The 21,057-nt window shown below is 40.9% G+C and overlaps 1 protein-coding gene across 4 annotated transcripts in view; it reads right to left on the bottom strand.

The window, feature by feature from the left end:
- The window catches only part of KIF1B (kinesin family member 1B), a 150,450-nt gene that overhangs the window by 30,147 nt on the left and 99,246 nt on the right, over nucleotides 1-21,057 (bottom strand). For 3 of the 4 annotated variants that reach the window (XM_061160426.1, XM_061160425.1, XM_061160424.1), the window contains 9 exons: nucleotides 20,483-20,576; nucleotides 19,405-19,553; nucleotides 17,358-17,536; nucleotides 16,413-16,550; nucleotides 6,557-6,675; nucleotides 5,505-5,590; nucleotides 5,026-5,155; nucleotides 4,691-4,853; nucleotides 1,820-1,910 (listed from right to left, as the gene is read on the bottom strand). In XM_061160426.1, the coding sequence (XP_061016409.1) occupies nucleotides 1,820-1,910; nucleotides 4,691-4,853; nucleotides 5,026-5,155; nucleotides 5,505-5,590; nucleotides 6,557-6,675; nucleotides 16,413-16,550; nucleotides 17,358-17,536; nucleotides 19,405-19,553; nucleotides 20,483-20,576 (1,149 nt within the window). Of the gene's footprint in view, nucleotides 1-1,819; nucleotides 1,911-4,690; nucleotides 4,854-5,025; nucleotides 5,156-5,504; nucleotides 5,591-6,556; nucleotides 6,676-15,005; nucleotides 15,255-16,412; nucleotides 16,551-17,357; nucleotides 17,537-19,404; nucleotides 19,554-20,482; nucleotides 20,577-21,057 lie in introns of all 4 variants that reach the window. The other variant, XM_061160430.1, reaches the window with a different exon arrangement.

The raw sequence follows: 21,057 nt of genomic DNA on the forward strand, positions 1-21,057 counted from the left end.
GCCTCTCACACCAGAGACGGGCTCTTCTCTGGTTTTCCTTCTAGAGCAACTTGACCAAGCTCCAGGCGTTCAAGACCCTCCACCACCTACCCTAACTGACCTCCAGCCCCTCTGCATCCTTCAGTCAGTATGAGGACTCCATCAGCTGCTCCCTTCGCCTGTTCTCTCCTCCACTTTGAGGGCGGGCCCAGACGGCAGCCCTACCCAGGAAGCCTTCCCACTTCTCTTGTCTCTCTGTTATTCCTGTATTTCAAGGCCCAAATCAAACAGCAACAACGATATGAAAACTGGGACTGCTGACTATGTGTCATGTACAAGACCAAGAGTGACCCACCTTTTCTTATTTACACTACAGCCTTCAGGAAGCTCCCCAACCTTCTTTCTCCATCCAACCATCCACCCTCAACAAAGAATGTAACATAAAATTCTTTTTCCATTAGTAGAAATAATTCTCCCTTCTCCCATTCCCACCGCATTTCAAGAATACCTTTCTAATATCTCCATAAGTTGTACTACTATTTTTATAAATTATACATAAAATAAATAGGCATTTTATTTCTCCTATCATAATTCTAAACTCTTCGGAAGCATAATCCCCTGTGATTCACCTAAGTGTCCCCCACACCCCCACACAGTGGCATCAGGCACGGTCCTTGTACACAGGAGACAAACAATATTGATCATATACAGGCAAGCTCATGTTTATACAATTAAACATAAAAAAGAAAACTGTGTTTTGTGTTTGCTCTTTCCAGTTTTGGAGTTGTCCTTTCTTATTTTTATTTTTTTGGCCAAGTTGCACGGCATGTGGGATCTTAGTTCCTGGACCAGGGATCACTTCCCCTGCAGTGGAAGTGGAGTCTTAACCACTAGACCACAAGGGAGTCCCCCTTTTGTATTTTATTTTATTTTATTTACTTATTCCCCCTTTTGTATTTTAGAGAGTGGACTATGGTTAGCAAGAGAATGAGACTGTTTCCTGTACAGCTGTGAAGATCCTGGACGCTAGAGTCACATTTCCCTGGGTTCAATCCCACCTCTGCCTCCTCCTAGCTTTGTAACCTTGGTGAGTGACTTCAACTGCTCTGTGCCTCAGTTATCTCAACTATAATATGAGGATTATGACAGTATGTGGCATAAAAGAAAAGATTAAATCAATTAAGACAAAAAAAGCACCTCTAACAATGACTGACACAACATAAGCTCTCAGTGAATGTTAGCTCTTGTGATGAGAATGAAGACTTTTGAATGGGGTTAAGTAAATCTTTCTAGAAGAGATGGAGGGTCTGTTCTCTTACTCCATTTATGGGAGAGTTGTAAGGGGCATTAAAGGCTTAATCAGCAAATCAGCTGAAAGGAAAAAAGATTCTGAAGCTTAGTTCAGCTACAAAAGAATTTCACAGTTTCTACATTATTTGTATCCAAACAGTGTTGTCTCTTACGGTTTAAAGAACATATTAACTTTAACAAAACTCATATTAAACATGCTTATTTTTCTAGGACGGAAACACTAAAACAACTCACAATTCAATGACAAAGAATTTACTGGCAGATCAACCCCCAGTGCTATGCACAGGCCCACTGTCACTCAGAGAAGATGCTGGCTGCTCTGTCCACTGAGGATGAGCTCCGGGCCCTGGCCGCTCCCTCCACTGTCCGCTCTCGCCACAGAGTTCCCCCTGCATAGCAGCTCGGATTATCATCCTTCTTTGGCTGAAAAAGCCAAAGGGAGCCCATACATGACGCCTGCCTCACACCAGCTGCTTCAGGGTACCACCAACCTGTAATACACCTGGCAAAAAATGTCCATGTGACTTACGTTCTGTACATGGTAAAAGCCCAGAGGACTTCCTCTGCCATTGTTCTTGAGGGGTTCAGTGGAGAATGCTTCATCATGCCGATGTAAAAAGCTTAAAAGAGCGAAAAAGACAAAAACCCATGTTAATTTCGCTTTAAATGCTTCATCAGGATTATCTTGGATCCCGTGGAAAGAAGCATCTTATGCAGAGTTTTTAACTGAGACAAGTTATTGCCCGGGTAGAGAACATGTTCCATATCACACAGATAGCATTTTAGATTTTATTTCAAAACTGACTGAAAAATCAACTAACCCTACCACTTAGCTGGGGCTTCCCTGATAGCTCAGCGGTAAACAATCTGCCTGAAGTGCAGGAAATGCAGGAGACGTGGGTTTGATCCCTGCATAGGGAAGATCCCCTGGGTAGCGAAGAAGCGAATGGCTACCCACTTCAGTATTGTTGCCTGGAGGATTCCATGGACAGAGGAGCCTGGAAACCCCCATGGGGTCTCAAAGAGTCGGACATGACTGAAGCAACTGAGCACATACCACTTAACTATGAAGAACACGAAGAGGGAATTCAGTGACCTCTCATTCCAATGTAGAAGTTTTTTTTACTGCAAATAAAAACTGAAATCATTTTATACAGAAAAGATTTGGCAGATTGAAGCTTCTATAAGGTAGCACTAAAGCCTGTGGATGGCACATCTGCTGGGAGCCTCTCTAAGACCAGCAAGGAGTAGATTCAAATGTCACCTCTTCCAGGGAGACTTCCCTGACTCACTCAAATAATTCTACATTCCCAGAGCAACAGGGACCTATTTTTCTTCAATAGCAATGATACCATTGTTTGCCATAATGTATTTGCTTGCCTGTTTCCCCAAGAGTGTGTGTCTCCCACAGAGCTTGAAATACAGAAAATACTCCTGAAATGTTTGTTGAGCCACTGGGCTATGTTTACTTATTCTCATAAATAATGAGATTTTATTGTTCTGTCTCCCTAATATTAGTCTGAAATAAAAAGTAGAGAATTACAGAATACACAATTCAAAGATGTACTGCTAGACAGAAATATCCACTAGAGGAATACCCCACACTCCTACAAGAAAAAAGGGAAAAACAGGGGGCAGAGAGACCAGGTCTTCCATGAACTCCTGGTCTTCCACATTACAGTTGACCCTTGAACACCACTGGTGGTCTGGGTCTGGACTGTGTGGGTCCACTTATATGTGGATTTTTTTCAATAGTAAATTCTATGGTTTTGCATGATCCACAGTTGGTTGAATCTTTAGATGTGGAACTGTGGATACAGAGGAACCCTGGATATACACTTGGGTTTCAGACTTTGTGGAGGAGGGTCAATGCCCGTAACTCCTGAGTTGTTTAAGGGTCAGCCATAATTCTCTCAGCCTGAAGACCATGGTGGACTTTTGCCGGGTAATCAAATCATGTACCACTGTGACACTGCATCTTCCCACACTACGCATACTCTCGCCTATTTTCTTTCTTCTCATTTCTCCTTACCTCTCTCCCTCTCTTTTACTTTTCACTCCTTTCTTTTTCTTCCAATTGCTTCTTTTCCAGACCACACGGTGCACCTGCCAGAGGCCGCATGAGCATCAGCTGGCCTCTGCCCTACACTCCTCCAAGGCTCTCCTCGGAGCAGATACCAATATCCCGGGGTTCCACACAGGTAACACATGAGGCCACTGACTGTGCTCTACAGCTGCGTCTTCCCAAAGCAGGCCAGATGAGAGTTTATAAAAACCCCAGAAAAATCTGAGTCTTCTTTCAACATGAGTCAACATGCCCTTTCCTCCAGTGCTTACACCAGGTGGAGATGCTACTCTCTTATCAGGAGACTTTGGGACAGAAGTTAATAGACCATTCTTGCCATTTCAGATGTCAGCTGGCCAAGCAGGTCTTTTCCATAAATTACATCAGCTACTAATGGAGACTTAGTGAAAACACATTAAATGTGCAAATCTACACTGGATGGATAATATTTCATCAATTGTTAAGTTTTAGCAAACGACATTAGCAGCTTACTACATAATAACCACATTTAATTGAGGATTTGGCTGACAACTACATTGAAAGTGAAGCTGCATGAGGCCTCCAGAAAGGATAAGGCACACACCAAGGGGAAAGGAAGGGCAGAAACCTAAAGCAGCATTTTGGTGGCACCAACAGCAAACCGTGGGCTTTAGGAATGGGGCAGTTCAGACTTCGTTCTCTTATACTGTAGCCCTTTTCCAAGTACTCAAAAGATATACTGATGTTGGGAGTATTAATACTTAAGATTCTCCAAAAAAATGTTTTTGGAAGTCTTGAGACAAAAGTAACTAGAGCACAGAGCTCCAGAGGGTTACAGGATAGAAAATGCTTATTAAACAGATGAGAAATGAAACCTGTCACTTCTTGTCTACATACTTACTAGCTTTCTTTCAATGGATATAGAATTTTGCTGTTCTTTAAACAACATACATTTTGCCTTTCCCAAGCATTAAACAGGCATAACTGGCAGCTGGATAACTCATTGATTTCAGACTTGTTTATTAACAAGACATTTTGGCATGAAGAACATTAAAAAGGCTGATGAGTAAGCTTAACTGGATCTGACCCTGTACTCCTGGCAGAGGGGGGCAGTCCACAACTGAACCTCTAGCAGGATGTGTGGCCGTACTCCTTCCAACTATGAACTCTGTTTCATTCCATTGCCCATTTCCACTTCCTACTCCCATTCAGAGTAAAGAAAGCATTTTATTTCAGGGTCTGGGAGTCATTTCTCTCTCGAGAGTGTACAATCTGGCACGTCTAAGAGCACTTTATAGTGCACAAAAGTCATCACCCGGGTTAATAGCTAGGGAGGCAGAGCAAAGTGGGGCTTACTTGAACTGACAGAAGATGTCTGCATACTCTGGGAGGATTCCACTGGCTTGCAGCACTGTGACCCGGAAAGTGAACGCACTGCCCAGCTTTAGGTGGTTGCCAATCTCTTCAGAAAATCCCTCCATCATCATCTTACCATCCAGCAAAGTGCTTGATTTCAGATCTAAGGCAGGTCAAATGAACACAGGTACAGTTCAAATAATGACAAAGCACCTTGCAGAGAGGAGAGTGTATCCCTCCATCACTAGTTGATAAAAGTAGTGATTGGCCTTGACAATGATCAGTGTTTTCCCCTCTTTGAAAGCACCCCCAGTCACAGCACTCTGATTACACACCCAGGTCATTCATTCGGTTGACTTCTTCTGGAGGAGTGATGACCTCAGAACTCTGACCCTGTCCTTCCACAATCCTCAGCTCCTCCAAGGACAGACCAGAACGGGTCAATGCAACCGAAGAAATGTCACTCTGAAAACAAGGCAGCATAAGTAGATGATAAGTAGAGTGACAACATATTTTTCCCATGTTTCTTTTATGTCTGTTTATGTACCCCACAAATAATCGTGACTGAAAAGTTACATGGATTAAGGACTGCCTGAGAAAAGGTGATATACCACATAGTATAAATGTTGGGCCTTCACCCTTGCCTTGGGAACTGTCAGACATGTCCTATGTTCTATTAAACAAGCCTGCGGCTACCTACACTTTTTAATCCTAGGGAGAACTTCCCTCCAGTGCTGAACATCCATCCTCCTAACAAATGTGTCTACTTCTTTCTCCTTCTGCAAGGTTTTTCTCTTCCTGGAAGATTCCTCACCTGATTAAAGTACTCATTATCAAAAGATATTTTAGCTGTTCCTGACTGTCGAATTCCAGAGCCATAATCAGGAGCTTCTTCATCCGCTAAGCAGGAAAAAAAAAAAAAGCAAGGATGAGAAGACATATGGGGCCGAGGGAAAATGACTCATTAGATTACAAAATAAACCGGAAAGCGTAGAAACTTAAGGTCCCAAAAATTTAATATAAGAGGAAATACTAAAGAACAAGTCTTTTGCATGAGAAAGAATGAGACCAAAGCAGTGAGATCAAATAGGGTTTCCACCTCCACTCAGGGAAACATACCCCTCTCCTTGCTCAAATGAAATGAGTTAATAAAGAATCAGTTTGATTCTTGATACTGCTCAAATATCATACTTAGAAATACTGTTCCCTTTCCTTGGTGAGACTATATTCAACAATACTCAACAAATATTTGAAAATACTAGACTGAACTTGTGGAGACCACCATAAAGTCAACACTGGTGACTGTCACACATTTCCATGGGGAAAAGCTGAAAGGTCATTAAATACAGCACAGCATTTGGAAATTAAAACAGAAAAGTTAACAGGGAATAGCCATGTTCTTTCCTCATAAGGTAGGCTGGATCTTGGAAAACTGTAAAGTATCAAAATCTTGATCCATGCATTACAAAACTGCAGCCAAAGCACAAAATGTCTAGCTGTATCCTGAGAGAAAAGTAGCCAAGAAAATGTCTGAAAATCTTGTTACTTCTGAAGCAGTTAAGATCCATTATTTAAAATGCAAATGACTTTTATAAAGTCAATCCAAGAGTTGTCCCTCATGGTGAAGGAAAGCCCTTCACCCCATTATTCAAAAATAGCAGTAGGCTCTACTACAAACCAAACAGGATCTGCCTGTGAAGTTTGGGAAGAAGAGTTAGAAAGGAAGCAGGAAAGGCTCTCTGAGACAGTCAGATGCACCACAGTTTGTTCTGAAGCGTGTGGCTGAAACGTGGCACATACGGAACCGGCCTGCTTTGTCTCAAGGCGAAGAACCCACAGCTTTCACTTCAGAAGAGGGGCACCTACCTGCAATGGCCTGCACAGCCACGCGCAGAAACCCGCGCACTTCTCCCTTCTCGCTGACAACGGCCACCCTGTGAATCAGGGGCACGGGGTACAGCAGGTTGCTCAGGTAAACAAAGGCCCTAGAGACAGAAACCAGGAGACAGGCGTCTGAGCATCCCACAGACGGACAGGCGTCTGAGCATCCCACAGACACACAGGCTGGCTTTCAGATTCACCGAGAACACCTTCACGAAACTGTGAGCTGGCTTCTGGGCCCTGTCTCAATGCTGCCGCTCTGTTTTGTACTCTCAGACTGTCTCCGGATGCTTTTTCAGCACAAATAACAAATAAACAAATGCAAATGCTTGTGCAAGATCAACTTACACTAAATTACTCCCTATAAAATTACTACAACAGGTAGAGGAGTAACAGTTGGAAATAGACTTCTAAGATATGAATATTGCTAAGGGTGGGGAAAAGGGAGCCCATTAAGGAGTTCAATCTTTTCATGTAACTATATAAAGAGGTTTTGTTTTGTTTTTCCCAATAGATAAAACAGAAATCAGGAGACCAAAAAAAAAAAAAAAAAAAAAGGCCAGAGAAATGTGACTGAAATACAACTAATAACTCTAAAATAGATTTCAAGTCACAACACTCTGGGTCTTTATTTTTACCCTAAGAAATGACTATGATATTTAGACAAGGTGACTGACACATATGGGCAGAAAGGCTATGAAGCCAGAAATATCTGTTAGTGAGCTTGTAGGAGACTCAGGATGGACATCAACAAAAACGCTAAGGAAGGAGACACTGATCCACAAAGGGTGGCTTTTGCTTCTAGAGCCCAAAACCTTACTCAGAAATCAGACACACAAAATAAGACCTAACATTTTCTACTTCAGACAAACTAGCAAAGTTGTATCACATTGGTTCTCTTTTTATCTTCTTTCATAATTTTTTAGCTTTTGATTTTTTTCTTTAAGCAATACAAACTGGTGATCACAAAGTTTGGGTGTTTATTCCAATTAGTGGATGGGAAACAGAACCTAGTTCCTACTGTTGCTCCTATCTTCCCACTTGGTATATGCTGATCCTTGGACACGAGACAAGACAAAAGGTAAACATTTACATCAAGGAAACAAACATAACCCAATGTGACACATACAGGCATACCTCGTTTTATTGTGCTCCACTGTTTTGCACTTTGCAGATATTGCATTTTCTATAAGTAGGTTTGTGGCAACCATGTCTCCAGCAAAGCACCATTTTCCCAACAACATTTGCTTATTCCATGACTCTCTGTCACATTTCGGTAATTCTCATAATATTTCAAAGTTTTTCATTATCATTGTATTTTTTATGGTGATCTGTGATCTTTAATGCTATTGCTGTAATTGTTTTGAGATGCCACAAACCACACCTATACAAGACAGTGAACTTACTCGGTAAATGTGTGTTCCGACTACTCCACCAACACGTCATTCCCCTGTCTCTCTTCCTATACTTGAGCACCCCCCCCCCCAATTCCTTGAGACACAACAATATTGAAATCAGGACAAGTAATAACCCTACAATGGCCTCTAAGTGTTTAAGTGAAAGGAAGAGTCTCATGTCTCTCATCTGAAATAAAAAGCTAGAAATGATTAAGCTTAGTGAGGAAGGCAAGCTGAAAGCTAAGACAGCTTTAAAGCTAGGCTTTGTGTGTCAGTCAGCGAAGGAGTGAATGCAAAGGAAAAGTTCTTGAAGGAAATTAAAAATGCTACTCCAGTGAATACACAAATGATATAAGAAAGTGAAAAGGCCTTATTGACGATATAAAGTTTGTGTGGTCTGGATACAAGATCAAAGCAGCCACAACACTGCCATAAGCCAAAGCCTAATTCAGAGCAAGGCCCTCTCCCTTTAATTCTATGAAGGCCAAGAGAGATGAGGAAGCTGCAGAAGAAAAGTATGGAGCTAGCAGAGATTGGCTCATGATGCTTAAGGAAAGACGTCGTCTCCATAACATAAAAGTGCAAAAGGAAGCAGAAGTACTGATGTAGGAGTTGCAGCAAATCATCCAGAAGATCCAGATGAGATAATTAATGAAGGTAGCTAACACTAAAAAACTAAAGAGCTTCTTGATGAGGGTGAAAGAGGAGAGTAAAAAAAAGCTGGATTAAAACTAAACATTCAAAAAAACTAAGATCGTGGCATCTGGTCCCATCACTTCATAGCAAACAGATGAGGAGAAAGTGGAAGCAGTGACAGATTTTATTTTCTTGGGCTCCAAAATCACTGTGGATGGTGACTGCAGCCTTGAAATTAAAAGACACCTGCTCCTGGGAAGGAAAGATATGACAAACCTAGACAGCATATTAAAAAGGAGTACACGACTTTGCTGACAAAGGTCTGTATAGTCAAAGCTATGGTTTTTCCAGTAGTCATGTACAGTTGGATCATAAAGAAGGCTGAGCACCAAAAAACTGATGCTTTCAAACTGTGGTGCTGGAGAAGGCTCTTGAGAGTCCCTTGGACTGTAAGGAAATTGAAGCCAATCTTAAAGGAAATCAACCCTGAATACTCATTGGAAGGACAGGTGCTGAAGTTGAAGCTCCAATACTTTGTCCACGTGATGTGAAGAGCCGACTCATTGGAAAAGACTCTGATGCTAGCAAAGATTGAAGGCAAAAGAAGAACAGGGGTGGCAGAGGATGAGACAGTTAGATAGCATCACTGACTCAGTGGACATGAATCTGAGCAAACTCCAGGAGACAGTGAAGGACAGGGGAGCCTGGCATGCTGTAGTCCAGGGGGTTGCAAAGAGTTGGATATGACTTAGCAACTGAACAACAGCAACAAAAACACTAAATAACAGATTTTCAGTGCAGGTGAAACAGCCTTCTATTGGAAGAAGATGACATCTAAGACTTTCAGAGCTAGAAGGAAGTAAATGCCCAGCTTTAAAGGACAGGCTGACTCTCGTTAGGGGTTAATGCAACTGGTGACTTGAAGCTGAAGTCAATCCCCACTTACCATTCTGAAGATCCTAGGGCCCTTAAGAATTACACTAAATGTAGTCTGCCTGTGTTCTATAAATGAAACAACAAAGGCTAGATGATCAGCACATCTTTTCACAACATGCTTTATGGAATATTTTAAGTCCACTGTTGAGACCTATTGCTCAGGGGCAGGGGGGAAAGAATCCTTTCAAAATATTGTCACTCACTGACAATGCACCTGGTCACCAATGAGCCCTGCTGGAGATTAAGGTTTTCATGCCTGTTAACACAACACACACTCTGCAGCCCATGGGTCAAGAAGTTATTTTGACTTCCAAGTCTTATTATTTAAGAAGTACATTTTGTAAGGCTACAGCTGCCATAGACAGTGGTTTCTTTGTTGGATCTGAAAAGGATATGTCATTGTAGATGCTATTAGGAACATCTGTGATTCATGGGAAGAAGTCAAAGTATCAGTATTAACGCTAGTTTGGATGAAGTTGATTTCAACCCCCACGGATGACTTTGAGGGATTCAAGACTTCGATGGAGGAAGTTAAGTGCAGATGTGGTAGAAACAGCAAGAGAACAGGGATTAGAAGAGGAGTCTAAAGATGTGACTAAACTACTGTCTCATAAAACTTTATGGGGTGAAGGGTTGCTTCTTATGGAGGAGCAAAGAAAGTGGTTTCCTGAGATGGAAACTACTTCCAGTGAAGACACTGGGAAGATTTTTGAAATGGTAACAAAGGATTTAAAATACTACATAAATATACTTGATAAAGCAGGGGCAGGGTTTCAATAGACTGATTCCAATTTGGAAAGTTCCACAGTAACACCACCACAGTGGGTAAAATGCTATCAAACAACAGCCTCCACCAGCAGACAGTCTATTTCACTGAAGGTTCAGACGATGGCTAGCATTTTTTTTTTTTAGCAATAAAGTATTTTTAAATTAAGGTCATCATTGTTTAGTTAGTAAGTTATGTTCGACTCTTTTGCAACCCCATGGACTGTAGCCTGCCAGGTTTCTCCAACCATGGGATTTCCCAGGCAAGAACACTGGAGTGGTTTACCATTTCCTTTTCCAGGGAATCTTAGATCAGGGATTGAACCTGCATCTCCTGCGCTGGCAGGTGGGTTCTACACTGCTAAGCCACCTGGGAAACCCAAATTAAGATATGTATGTTGTTTTTTTAGACACAATGCTTTGCACACTTAATAGACCAAATGTAATGTAAACATAACTTTCACATGCACTGGGAAATCAAAAAAGGCATGCAACTGGCTACTGCAATATTTGCTTTCATTGTGGTAGTCTGGAAACAAACCAGCAATATCTCCAAGGTATGCCTGTATGCATGTCTGCACCTTTTCCTGCTCTGAATCTACTTTAAAACAAAGCAAAGGAACATGGAGTAGATTCTTGGGATTTCAACTCAAAGAAATGAAAACAATTCTGAAAACAGACAAAATATACCACAGGAAAACAAATGTTAATAAAAGTAAAAGAGCATAAATGAAATATGAATGAAAGTATAACCAAAAAAAAAAAAAAAAAAAAACCCACAATTGCAAGTGAACACGGAATCAGATCAAATGACATCTGCTTCCCTTTCAGTCTGCTCCAAAGGTGGGGGAGGGCAATGCTAAAAAAGAGGGCCAAAAGCTGTGTGGTGCAAAAATCTTTAAATGAAAAGTCTGAAAAGGATTAAAAACAAGACTCTCAAACATAAACTACTATGACAGAGTTTAAAGACTAAGAATTTGGTGTAAGGTACTAAATGAATCATTTCACTTTCAAAGTCAGCACACATACAGACCACCTCCATCTTCTGCCAGCATTCCAGCCAGTGCCCGCTTCCAATGCCTTGACCATTAAGGAGCCATGGCGCATGCTCCACCCCTGTCTGCTGTCCTCTCTGAACTCTACTACCCATTTCAAACCTTTGATTTCACATCTTCAGGTCTTATTTCAAATACCACTCTCTTAGGACAGGTCTCCCCAATGTTTTATGATCTCAGTAACACACAACTCCATCACTGCTATGATTTCCACTTACTTATTCAATCATCTGTCCATCTCACCCACCACACGGAAAACCCGTGAGGGCAGGAACCATGTCTGGTTTTACTTGCCACTGTCTGCAGAGGGCCTGGCTAGATTTATTGAATAAATGCACTTAAAAAATAGCTGGTCAATGACTGAATATCTATGGACATAAGTGAATGGGAAAATGATTTGCTATCTTTAAGTAGAAGTGGAAGATTTTTACAGAAAAATGGGTTAAACCAGAAGTAAGAAGAAAACCATTCAACTTTATATTGGATTGATTTTTCAAAGCCATACTCATAATAGATATTAACTATATAGGATATGTTTAGATTCTTAACCATATTTAATTTATACAGCTGTTTTCATATTTAAAAGTAGCTATTCAAAAACAAGAACCCTTCTTTAAAAATTATTTTTTTAACTTTTTGGTTGTGCCACATAGCATGCGGGATCCTAAGTCCCCAACCAGGGAACAAACCTGGGCTCCCTGCAGTGGAAGCTCTTAACCACTAGGCCGCCAGGGAAGTTCCAAGAAATAAGTACTATCTGAGCACACAGTGAAGAAGAGAATCCCCTTTCTGTCTATGGCAATGGCTACTTCAAAAGTGTAAGAATAGAAAGTATCCTTGTGGATTTCCCTTTTCAGAGAGAGAACTCTAGAATTCGAAGGCAGTGGTATGGGCCTGTGTCTACACAACCCCACAGTGTCTAGACAGCTCTTCGTCCTATGAGAACACAGGCTCTCCAACCCAAAATCAATGCTTTGGACTTTATAAAAGTTCTCTTACGAAGCTTTTAAAACTGGAATTTTTATAGTTATTATTCATTCTTGAGAATCCTTGTACCCTGATCTAGCAGACTGAAAGAGAAGAGGGATGAGAGAGGGGAAGATGTAAAGGATATATTAGCATAAAGTTCTGTGAGGTTACATAAAAAGGGAAACAAATTCTGTCAACACAAAGATAATGAAGACCAGCGCAATTACAATCCTAGTTACAGAAAGAATGTCAGTTCAGATACTTAGGTCACAGAATAACACAGGAGACCTTTAACCAGAAGCCTAGCTTAAATACTTCACATTTCATCCCAAGTGATGACAGATGATTCATAATATCTCAGCATGCCATAAGAGAACAGCTAAAGGGACAAGCTCTTTTAATTTTCATATAAAAATTCACCAGAGGCAGCCAAGGCCATGAATCAAAACCTACAAATGGAACTTTTTTTAAAAAAACTAGTAAATTTCATGTGACTTGTATTAGCAATTATATGTCAATAGGGGAAATCTAATCCCATGAATCACAAAAACAGCAAAGAAGTTACTCCTTTTACACAGAGAATGACCGGTATGTAACTGGGTGATGCTGTGTTGCTATGAATTGTCTGTAGGTAAGAAATGCCATCAAGGGCAAAAATAAAGAGGCAGCCTTCACTCTGCTGACCACTACAATTTCACCTCCTCCCCACTGCTTTCCTTGCAAAGTCAAGTGAGTTTCAGAACCAGGGAACTCAAAGAAATGGAAAAGTCAATTCCTAAGCCATAGTTCCACAAGTAATTGATTAGAAAACTGAAGTAGAGGTGGCTGCCTTATACCTACACTTCAATCTGGTATGATTAAAAGGAGAGAAAATACATACACTTAAGGCAAAGAATTTCCCCATTAAGTGGGATTCTGACTTAAGTTTTCCATACAACTGGCTCAAAATACAAATGCTTCTGAGTAGAACTCTTAACCAGAATATTCATTCTTCTAGTATGCATGAAAGAAAAGGAAAGAATAAAAAGATCTAAAAGGCTCTTTCGTTTTTTTCTTACCTAACTCTCTATTTTACACTTGAGAACCCAACAGGCCTCAGTTTAAGTTGTCAGCCCTGTTAGGTCAGTGTCCTTCCCAACACGCCACAGAGTGTGAAGCCACCTATTCCTCACGTGTGATGATGCAGAACAAAAGTGAGCAGCGAGAGAAGGTGAGGAGCTGCACAACCGGCACCAGGACTGAGCAGTTTACGGACAAAAACTTGGTTCCAACTTCGGACCCTCTGAGAAAAGAGGGTGGGGATGGCGGTAAAACCAGGAACGCATGATGGCCCCTTGACTTGTGCACAGAACTGCCTTCCTCAGTTTTAATATAAATCAGCTCCTCTGAAATTCTGAACATCTGTTCCCGGCATACACCAGACAATATTCATGGCTGTAAAATCCCTTTACGTTCATTCATGGAAAACCTGAATAAATGCCCCTTTACCATTATAAAACCGTGAGGCTGTCTAATACTCCAACCCATGGTCATAACTGAGGTCTTCAATTCTATTAAAAAGCATTTCTTTTCTCCCTTTCCATAAAGCTGATTATCTTCTACATTTAATTCTCACCAGGTAACCAACCAACACCATACTATGAGCTAAGCTTTAGAACCTTACATACCTAGGGGGTCAGGAGACTTGCTGCACTTTAGGTTTATTTTTAGATAACTGGTGCTAACCCATTAACACTGAAGTAATTTCCCTTTATTTTTAAAGGGTTCAACAAAACATGGTTTTAAAGTACCACTGAAATTAAATTTAATACCTCGAAACATAATACTTTTTTTAATCCAGTGACTGTTGCACTGTTGAATTTGTAATTAAAATTACTTCAGCATGAAGACTGGAAGGATGTAGACAAAGACCCCAGTATGAGGAACATGTGCATGAGAGCTCTGCATCACTGACAGATGGGGCCAGAGACAATGCCTCAGTTTGGCAGCTAAACTCAACACAAAGCAGTGTCATGGAGCACTGAACAAATATCCATTGTTGACGGTTTCAACAGATAATTTTATGAGATTCATTATTACAATGCCTACAGGTAAAATCTTAGCAGAAACCAAAGATCCATGAAACTGCCAAAGAAAAGGTATCCATCTGAGTTAGACGAAGAGGGAATTTCACGTCCCTGATTCTTTTCTGGGCTCACAGACTATGCAAGAAATAAACCTAATGCTACTCCTGACTCTATGTTTGTCCCTGTGATTCCTGTTGATGCCAAGAATCCCTTCCTCCTAACACTGGACTTGCTCTGTTCTCCCTCTCATGTTGCTCCCTTAGGCTTCTTCACTCACATTCCTACAAGAGGAAATATCAGACCACAATAACATTCTCCAACTCCAGAACAGTGTGACTCTTGGCTTTAATTACTTTCTCCTCTGGGGTCTCCTCCTTCAGAACAGAATTACTAGGCATGTAAGACAAGGGATCCTCCATGTAAAGTCTTCACACGCTGCCACATAGATTGTACTGAGGAGGCCAAGAAGCTCCCAGATGCTGCCTGAGGGCTCTCTCACCCACATCATGAATTGAACTAGATTAAAGCAAAATTGTCCAAAATTGCACAAGGAGCCTCTTTAGAGCAAGAGCTGGTCCCTTTTAGCCTTTCTCACTTTAACCTCACCAACCTTCCCACTAAAATGAACCATGGGGACCGGTCGTAAAACGGGTCGTGCCCGTCACTGAAGAGATCTGAGCCCTCCTCCGTCCCTGCGTCAGAGCCGGTGTCATCCACGAACGCCTCCTCATCAAAGTCCTCCATCTCCTCTTGCTGCTCGTCAGCCAGCTCAGTGATGTCGGAATCGGCCGTGGAAAAAGTGGGGGAGGGTGTGCGGTCAGCAAGGCGCTCATTCACACAGCCGTGGAAAATGGGGGAGCTAGACACCAGGGGACACGCCGATGGACACAGCCAAGGAGAGAGGAACAGTCGGTTAAACAGGAAGCTACAGGTGCCAAAAGGACAGAACCCACTGAGGAACCAAAACAAAATAAGCAAGTGGGAAAGCAAAAGGATAAAATAAGCATAAATCATCTGGTTCAGGTGAAAGGGAACAAGGACTGATCCTTAGAATAAGAAAAGCAAAGGAAATACATGAGTAGAATATGCCAGGTAAATAACGTGCTGTAAAACATTTATGTTCTCCCGTTCACACAAAAGATTAGCAGCCAGGCCTCAAAGGAGCCACTCAATATCAAGTGAAATAATAAAGTTTAAATCTTTATTCTAATCTCCATGTCACTGTGGAGCAGGTAACAAAATGGATGAATGATATATGGCAAAGTAGGTATATACCTTGCTTGGGTAAGATGTGTCTGGCCAATTCATCTCTTTAAAAAAAAAAACACTCTACTATCAGAGTAGAGTGAAAAACACTAATTTCATCTCTACAAAATACGACGACTTCGGCTCCACCTTTGAACCCAGTTCCTTTAAAACTGTCAGAAAGTATTCTCAATCAGAAAATAATTCAAATTCTGAAGTCATTAAGGTGACAGTTCTCTGCTTTTAAAATTCCAAATCTCTAAGAACTTGACTCAATGTGGACTCACATTCAATGTTGAAACCAAAGTATACATAAAAGAGGTGCAAGTGGGCTACTCAGGTGTGCAACTATTCACTCTTGGTAAAGACTAAACTGAGATGCACTGTTTTAAAAATTAAAGTGAGGACGTATCAGGTCAGGGAGAAGTTGTAGTCTGATAAACTGCATGCCATACTGTGACTCTGAACCATGCTGGATACAGACACAGGTTTTCTTTTTCTTTTAAATCTATCTTGGTCAAGAGTAAGACATTTTGTGAATGAGTTGAGAGGCAGGGAAAACTGTCAGCTACTTTGTTTCAATCCTGAGACTTAAACCTGCCAGCTGGATAAGAGGGAAGGGAAATATACCAAATGGCACAGTGGCTATGTGTGAGAGAATATGATTATAAATGGGGGCTTTTGTGTACTTTTTTTCTTTAACTTTATGTAATACCTGTGAGGCTTTAAACAATTAAAACCATTACCTGAAAAGAATAAAATCATCACATACCTTCCCACAAGTTTGAACCAATGGAACCGATCATAAAATGGATCACTGCCAGTCATGGTGGTCTCACTTTCATCTTGGGTGCTGGAGGCCATCTCCCCTGCCCTGTCATACATCTCTCGCATCAAATCCAGCCTCTGCCTAGACAGTAAACGTAAAGTGCACTGGGTTAATATCACAAGGTCACGTCAATATTACACTGGAAGGATCTTTCATGCAAGGTTTTAAAAAGCTGCTCCCACCATTTAATGGTATTAAAAAAGAATGAAGGCAAAAAGCACAGAAACTCTAACACTCAGTATCCAAAGTGTCAGAGTCTAGAGAGAAGCCATCAAGAAAGTCAAGAATGGCCACCTAATCTCTACTGAGTCCCAGGATTAATGTAGTTCAATGGCATATGGTATCTCAAATATACTGAAACAGCAGAAAATACCTCATTATATTAAAGGCAAAGGAAGCTATGCTATAACTTTCCTGTTTATTCATCATCATCATGAGATCCAGGACAGAAAAGATGAATAATTACTAGATCCAAGACAGAAACAGATATTATAAAATTAAAAGAGTTAAAATATGAGAGGGTCTATGGAGGGTTAATTAATTTTAATTCCACGCCCCTCCAAATTTGCATGCCAAATTTGCATGCCATCTTTGCACAAGGCGCCATGTAATCTTCCCTTTGTCGTTTCAAATTTAGTATACACGCTGCCAAAGGAGCATTATGGAGGGCAAATGTAAATCACCTCTACAAATGACAAAGGTATTCACAGAGCACGATTTGTTCACTTAGAAGAAAACGAACGGACAGTGCTATTACCAACACCAGCAACAGCACTTAGATACACAGAAAGGAAGCAACGGCAACATCACAGAGAGAAGAGCCCATGTGAGCAATTCATTATTATTTTCTAAATAAAACAACTGGCTTTACATGTAACATTTTCATACTTAAGTTTCTCCAAAGACCAATAATGTGTTGCTCCATTTTTCAGATCCTGAACTTCTACAGCTACCACTGTACGAGGGAAAGGTCTGTCATCCTGAGTTTTTTCCATCTCAGTGGGAAGCAGTTCAGGAGGCAGAGGGGAGTACAACGTGTCCGTGAGCAGAACAAACTGAAACTGCACCTAAATGGACAGAAGAAACCATGAACAAACAAGCTTTTTGTTTTTCCAAGTGAGGTTCAGAAACAAGGCAACATAATCAGGCCCAAGGGGAAAGACGTCAAACAGCAGCATGTGGTCAACAGCTTCTGATTAAGTGAGAAACATGACTACTTGTATATTAATCATTTAGCTATTTACAGTCTTTGTTTTCCTGGCCTGGCACAGTGTTTTTGCACAGCCTAAAATCTCAATAAATATATCCTGGTTGACTGAACAAAGACTTTCATAGAGAACAGAAGGTGGACCCAGGAATGCATCTCCAAATGAGAGCGGGTGGACACGTGCTAAGGTTTTCTGTTAAATTCAGAGGATTATAACTGTTACTCTTAAAACTGTTTACTACAGAAAAGTGCTTTGCATTCATCATGTCATTTATTTCTTGGTAACTCCCTATTTTTTTTTTAAACCAACCATTAATGAAATGCTAGGTACAGCTGTGAGAAAAAAAGACCTGGCCCCTGCCATCATTTAATCTATTTGAAGAGGGAAATCGTTAATATATAATCACAAAATGAGATGGAGTTACAAAAGAATAAGAGATCTTATTCCTATTTCACGAAACTAAAAATACAGCCCTAGAAAAAGAGAATTTTTTTTTTTTTTAAGAGAATGATTTTTCCCCAAAGTTAGGCAGTGTGAGATCTTACCTACTTCTCAATACTACCCCTCATCCTATTCCCTGTAATCTTAGCAGTGAGGAGACTGTCAAACAGAGAAACATGCAGAACAATGAATCTATACTGTGGTGTGATGTTTCCGGCATCACAATTACCATGCGTAGACACTACTTTAGCACTGTATGTGTATTCATTCTCTCACCCTTCATGAAATCACAAAAACCCTGGGTGGCAGGCCCAGTTGCTACACTCCTTCTGTAGATGAGGGCCTAGAGGCCAAGGTTACTAGAGTCAAACAACAGGGACAGCTGGGATAGGAACCTGGCTGTCTGGCTGCAGAATGCATGTGCTTGTCCATTCCACAGAACTGCCCCTCAGACCCTAGTAGAGGAGAGGCACAGAGGACTTACAGGTGCCAACTCAATGGTAGAGAACTAAAGGAAAACTGAGATTTTCAGAACCCAAGGGAAATATTTTTCTACTGATATGTTTCTTTAACTCTCATCATATATAAAACAGGCTAGAAAACATGTTATTTTAAAAATTTCATTTAACAAATACCTAAAGACATCACTTTGCTAACAAAGGTCCGTACAGTCAAAGCTATGGTTTTCCCAGTAGTCATGTTTGGATGTTGAGAGTTGGACCATAAAGAAGGCTGAATGCTGAAGAATTGATGCTTTCGAATTGTGGTGCTGGAGAAGACTCTTGAGAGTCCCTTGGACTGCAAGGAAATCATCAGTCAATCCTAAAGGACTCAGTCCTGAATATTCATTGAAAGGACTGATGCTGAAGCTGAAGCTCCAATAGTTTGGCCACCTGATGTGAAGGGCAGACTTATTGGAAAAGACTCTGATGCTGGGAAAAATTGAAGGCAGGAGGAGAGGAGGGCGGCAGAGGATGAGATGGTTAGATAGTATCACCAACTCAACAGGCATTTGAACAAACTCTGGGAGATAGTGAAGGACAGGAAAGCTAGGTGTGCTGCAGTCTATGGGGTCGCAAAGACTCGGACATGACTTAGCAACTGAACAACAACTAGTACCTACTTCATTCCAGGCACATGTGTTAAATGAAGGCATATATAAATCTGTTTCACAGCAAAAAGCTGCTGAGTTCACCAAAGGGAAACATGGTCTTAAAACGAGGACCATGAAGCCAACCAGGCTCAGCTCTGCCTCAGGATGGTCGCTGTTCCCACAACCTCCATACCTTCTTCTTTAGTTCCACACTGATGGCATTGGCCTCCTTTAGGTAAACGGCATTACCCCAGAGTAAGTCCCTTAATGAGGTGAATTGGTGAGACTTCCACTTCCGGAAGGCCCACTGGGCCAGCTCAAACTCATGTTGTGTCCACGGAACTGAAAGAGCAAACCAGGTGTATTTAATGGTGGACTCATAACTATGTAGAAATTATATCCCTCCTATACCTCAGCTTTTTAAAAAAATCAAGTTACTTTCCAGCTTTTCTTTCTTTTTTTTAGATATAGCTCTGTGTGGCTTATAATAAAGAAAAATCCTTAGTCTGTTGTACAACTTGAAACAGATATATTTTCCTTTCTAGTAGAGGAAAAAGGTCATATTTCACACAGATATTTAAAAATAAAGAATTCAGTGTATAAATCAGGAGTTCCTTTAAAGTTATTATGAAGCCTTGAGATTACTGAAGAGGTTGGGTGAAAAAATAAAACACGATGAATGTTCACACCGCATTTTAATTTCAACTAAGAAATTCTAGAAAACTTCAGACAGGTAGGTATGACAAAACAATGTGATGAGCAATCTGCCAGAAAGAGATTTAATGCACGCTTCTATATTCCAAAGTTCTCACAGGGAAATCCCTGACATAAACCAGCAAATAAAACAGAGCATCCTTTTTTTTTTTTTGGCCACACCACTCAGCTTAGTGATCCCTGAACAGGGATCAAACCCTTGTCCCCTACATTGGAAATGTGGAAGCTTAACCACTGGACCACCAGGGGAATCCGTAAAACAGAGCATCTTAACAAAGATTAAGCTCCATATGTGCTTGTCACATATATATAGATTTCATATGTATGGCAATATGAGACAGTTTATGTAAACTGCCCAAGAGATTTCTATGGAGACTGCTCAGAAACCTTGGGTTCTAAGAGACACTATTAGTCCCACCCCCACCTCATAGAGTACAGCCTGGACTCTTAGCCTTGAGCATCTTTTAAATCATCTTTAAACTGGCTCAGGAATTTGACAACACAGATTCAAAACATCTACAGAGGAAAGTTTCTAGATTACAGTCTCTAGATTTCACCTTCTTCCTCCTCCTCTTCCTCTTCAGTTGTTTCTGCAGCCAGGGATCGCGTCTCCACCTGCTTCTGCAAGGCCTGCAATTTACTCTCATAGTCCTGAACAAAAACAAAGAAGATAACATGTAGGAGAGAGAGGAAATAGGAGGGAAGGAAAAGAGAAATGAAAGGAAGATTGGGCAAGGGAGAGACAGCAAAAGACAAAGAAATGAGAAGACAGAGGCAGGAAGCGACAATAAAAAGACAGACATACAGAGAAATGCTTCTGAAGAAAGCCATAAAGCACACAAAATAGTCTGCACTGGGTAAATGCTTTAAAAGATCTTGTATTCTAGGAAATTTAACTGCAGTCTCTCTTTCATTTCCTGAGACTCAAGAGTTCTTTATTTGGGATTACAGTAGAGCAAAGGGGGGATTTTCAAGGAAAAAAAAATGCATGTGTCCCTTAAAGGTTAAAATGCATTTAAATAGTATCTTGACACATCCAAGAATTCCAAAGAAAAACAATACTGGAAAAGATTAAGTTCACTAGTATTGCTAAGAGTTCCAATTATCTGTTTGGATGGGAGAAAAAATTCAA

This window comes from Dama dama, chromosome 14, assembly GCF_033118175.1.
Source record: "Dama dama isolate Ldn47 chromosome 14, ASM3311817v1, whole genome shotgun sequence".
In the NCBI taxonomy this organism is placed as follows: domain Eukaryota; kingdom Metazoa; phylum Chordata; class Mammalia; order Artiodactyla; family Cervidae; genus Dama; species Dama dama.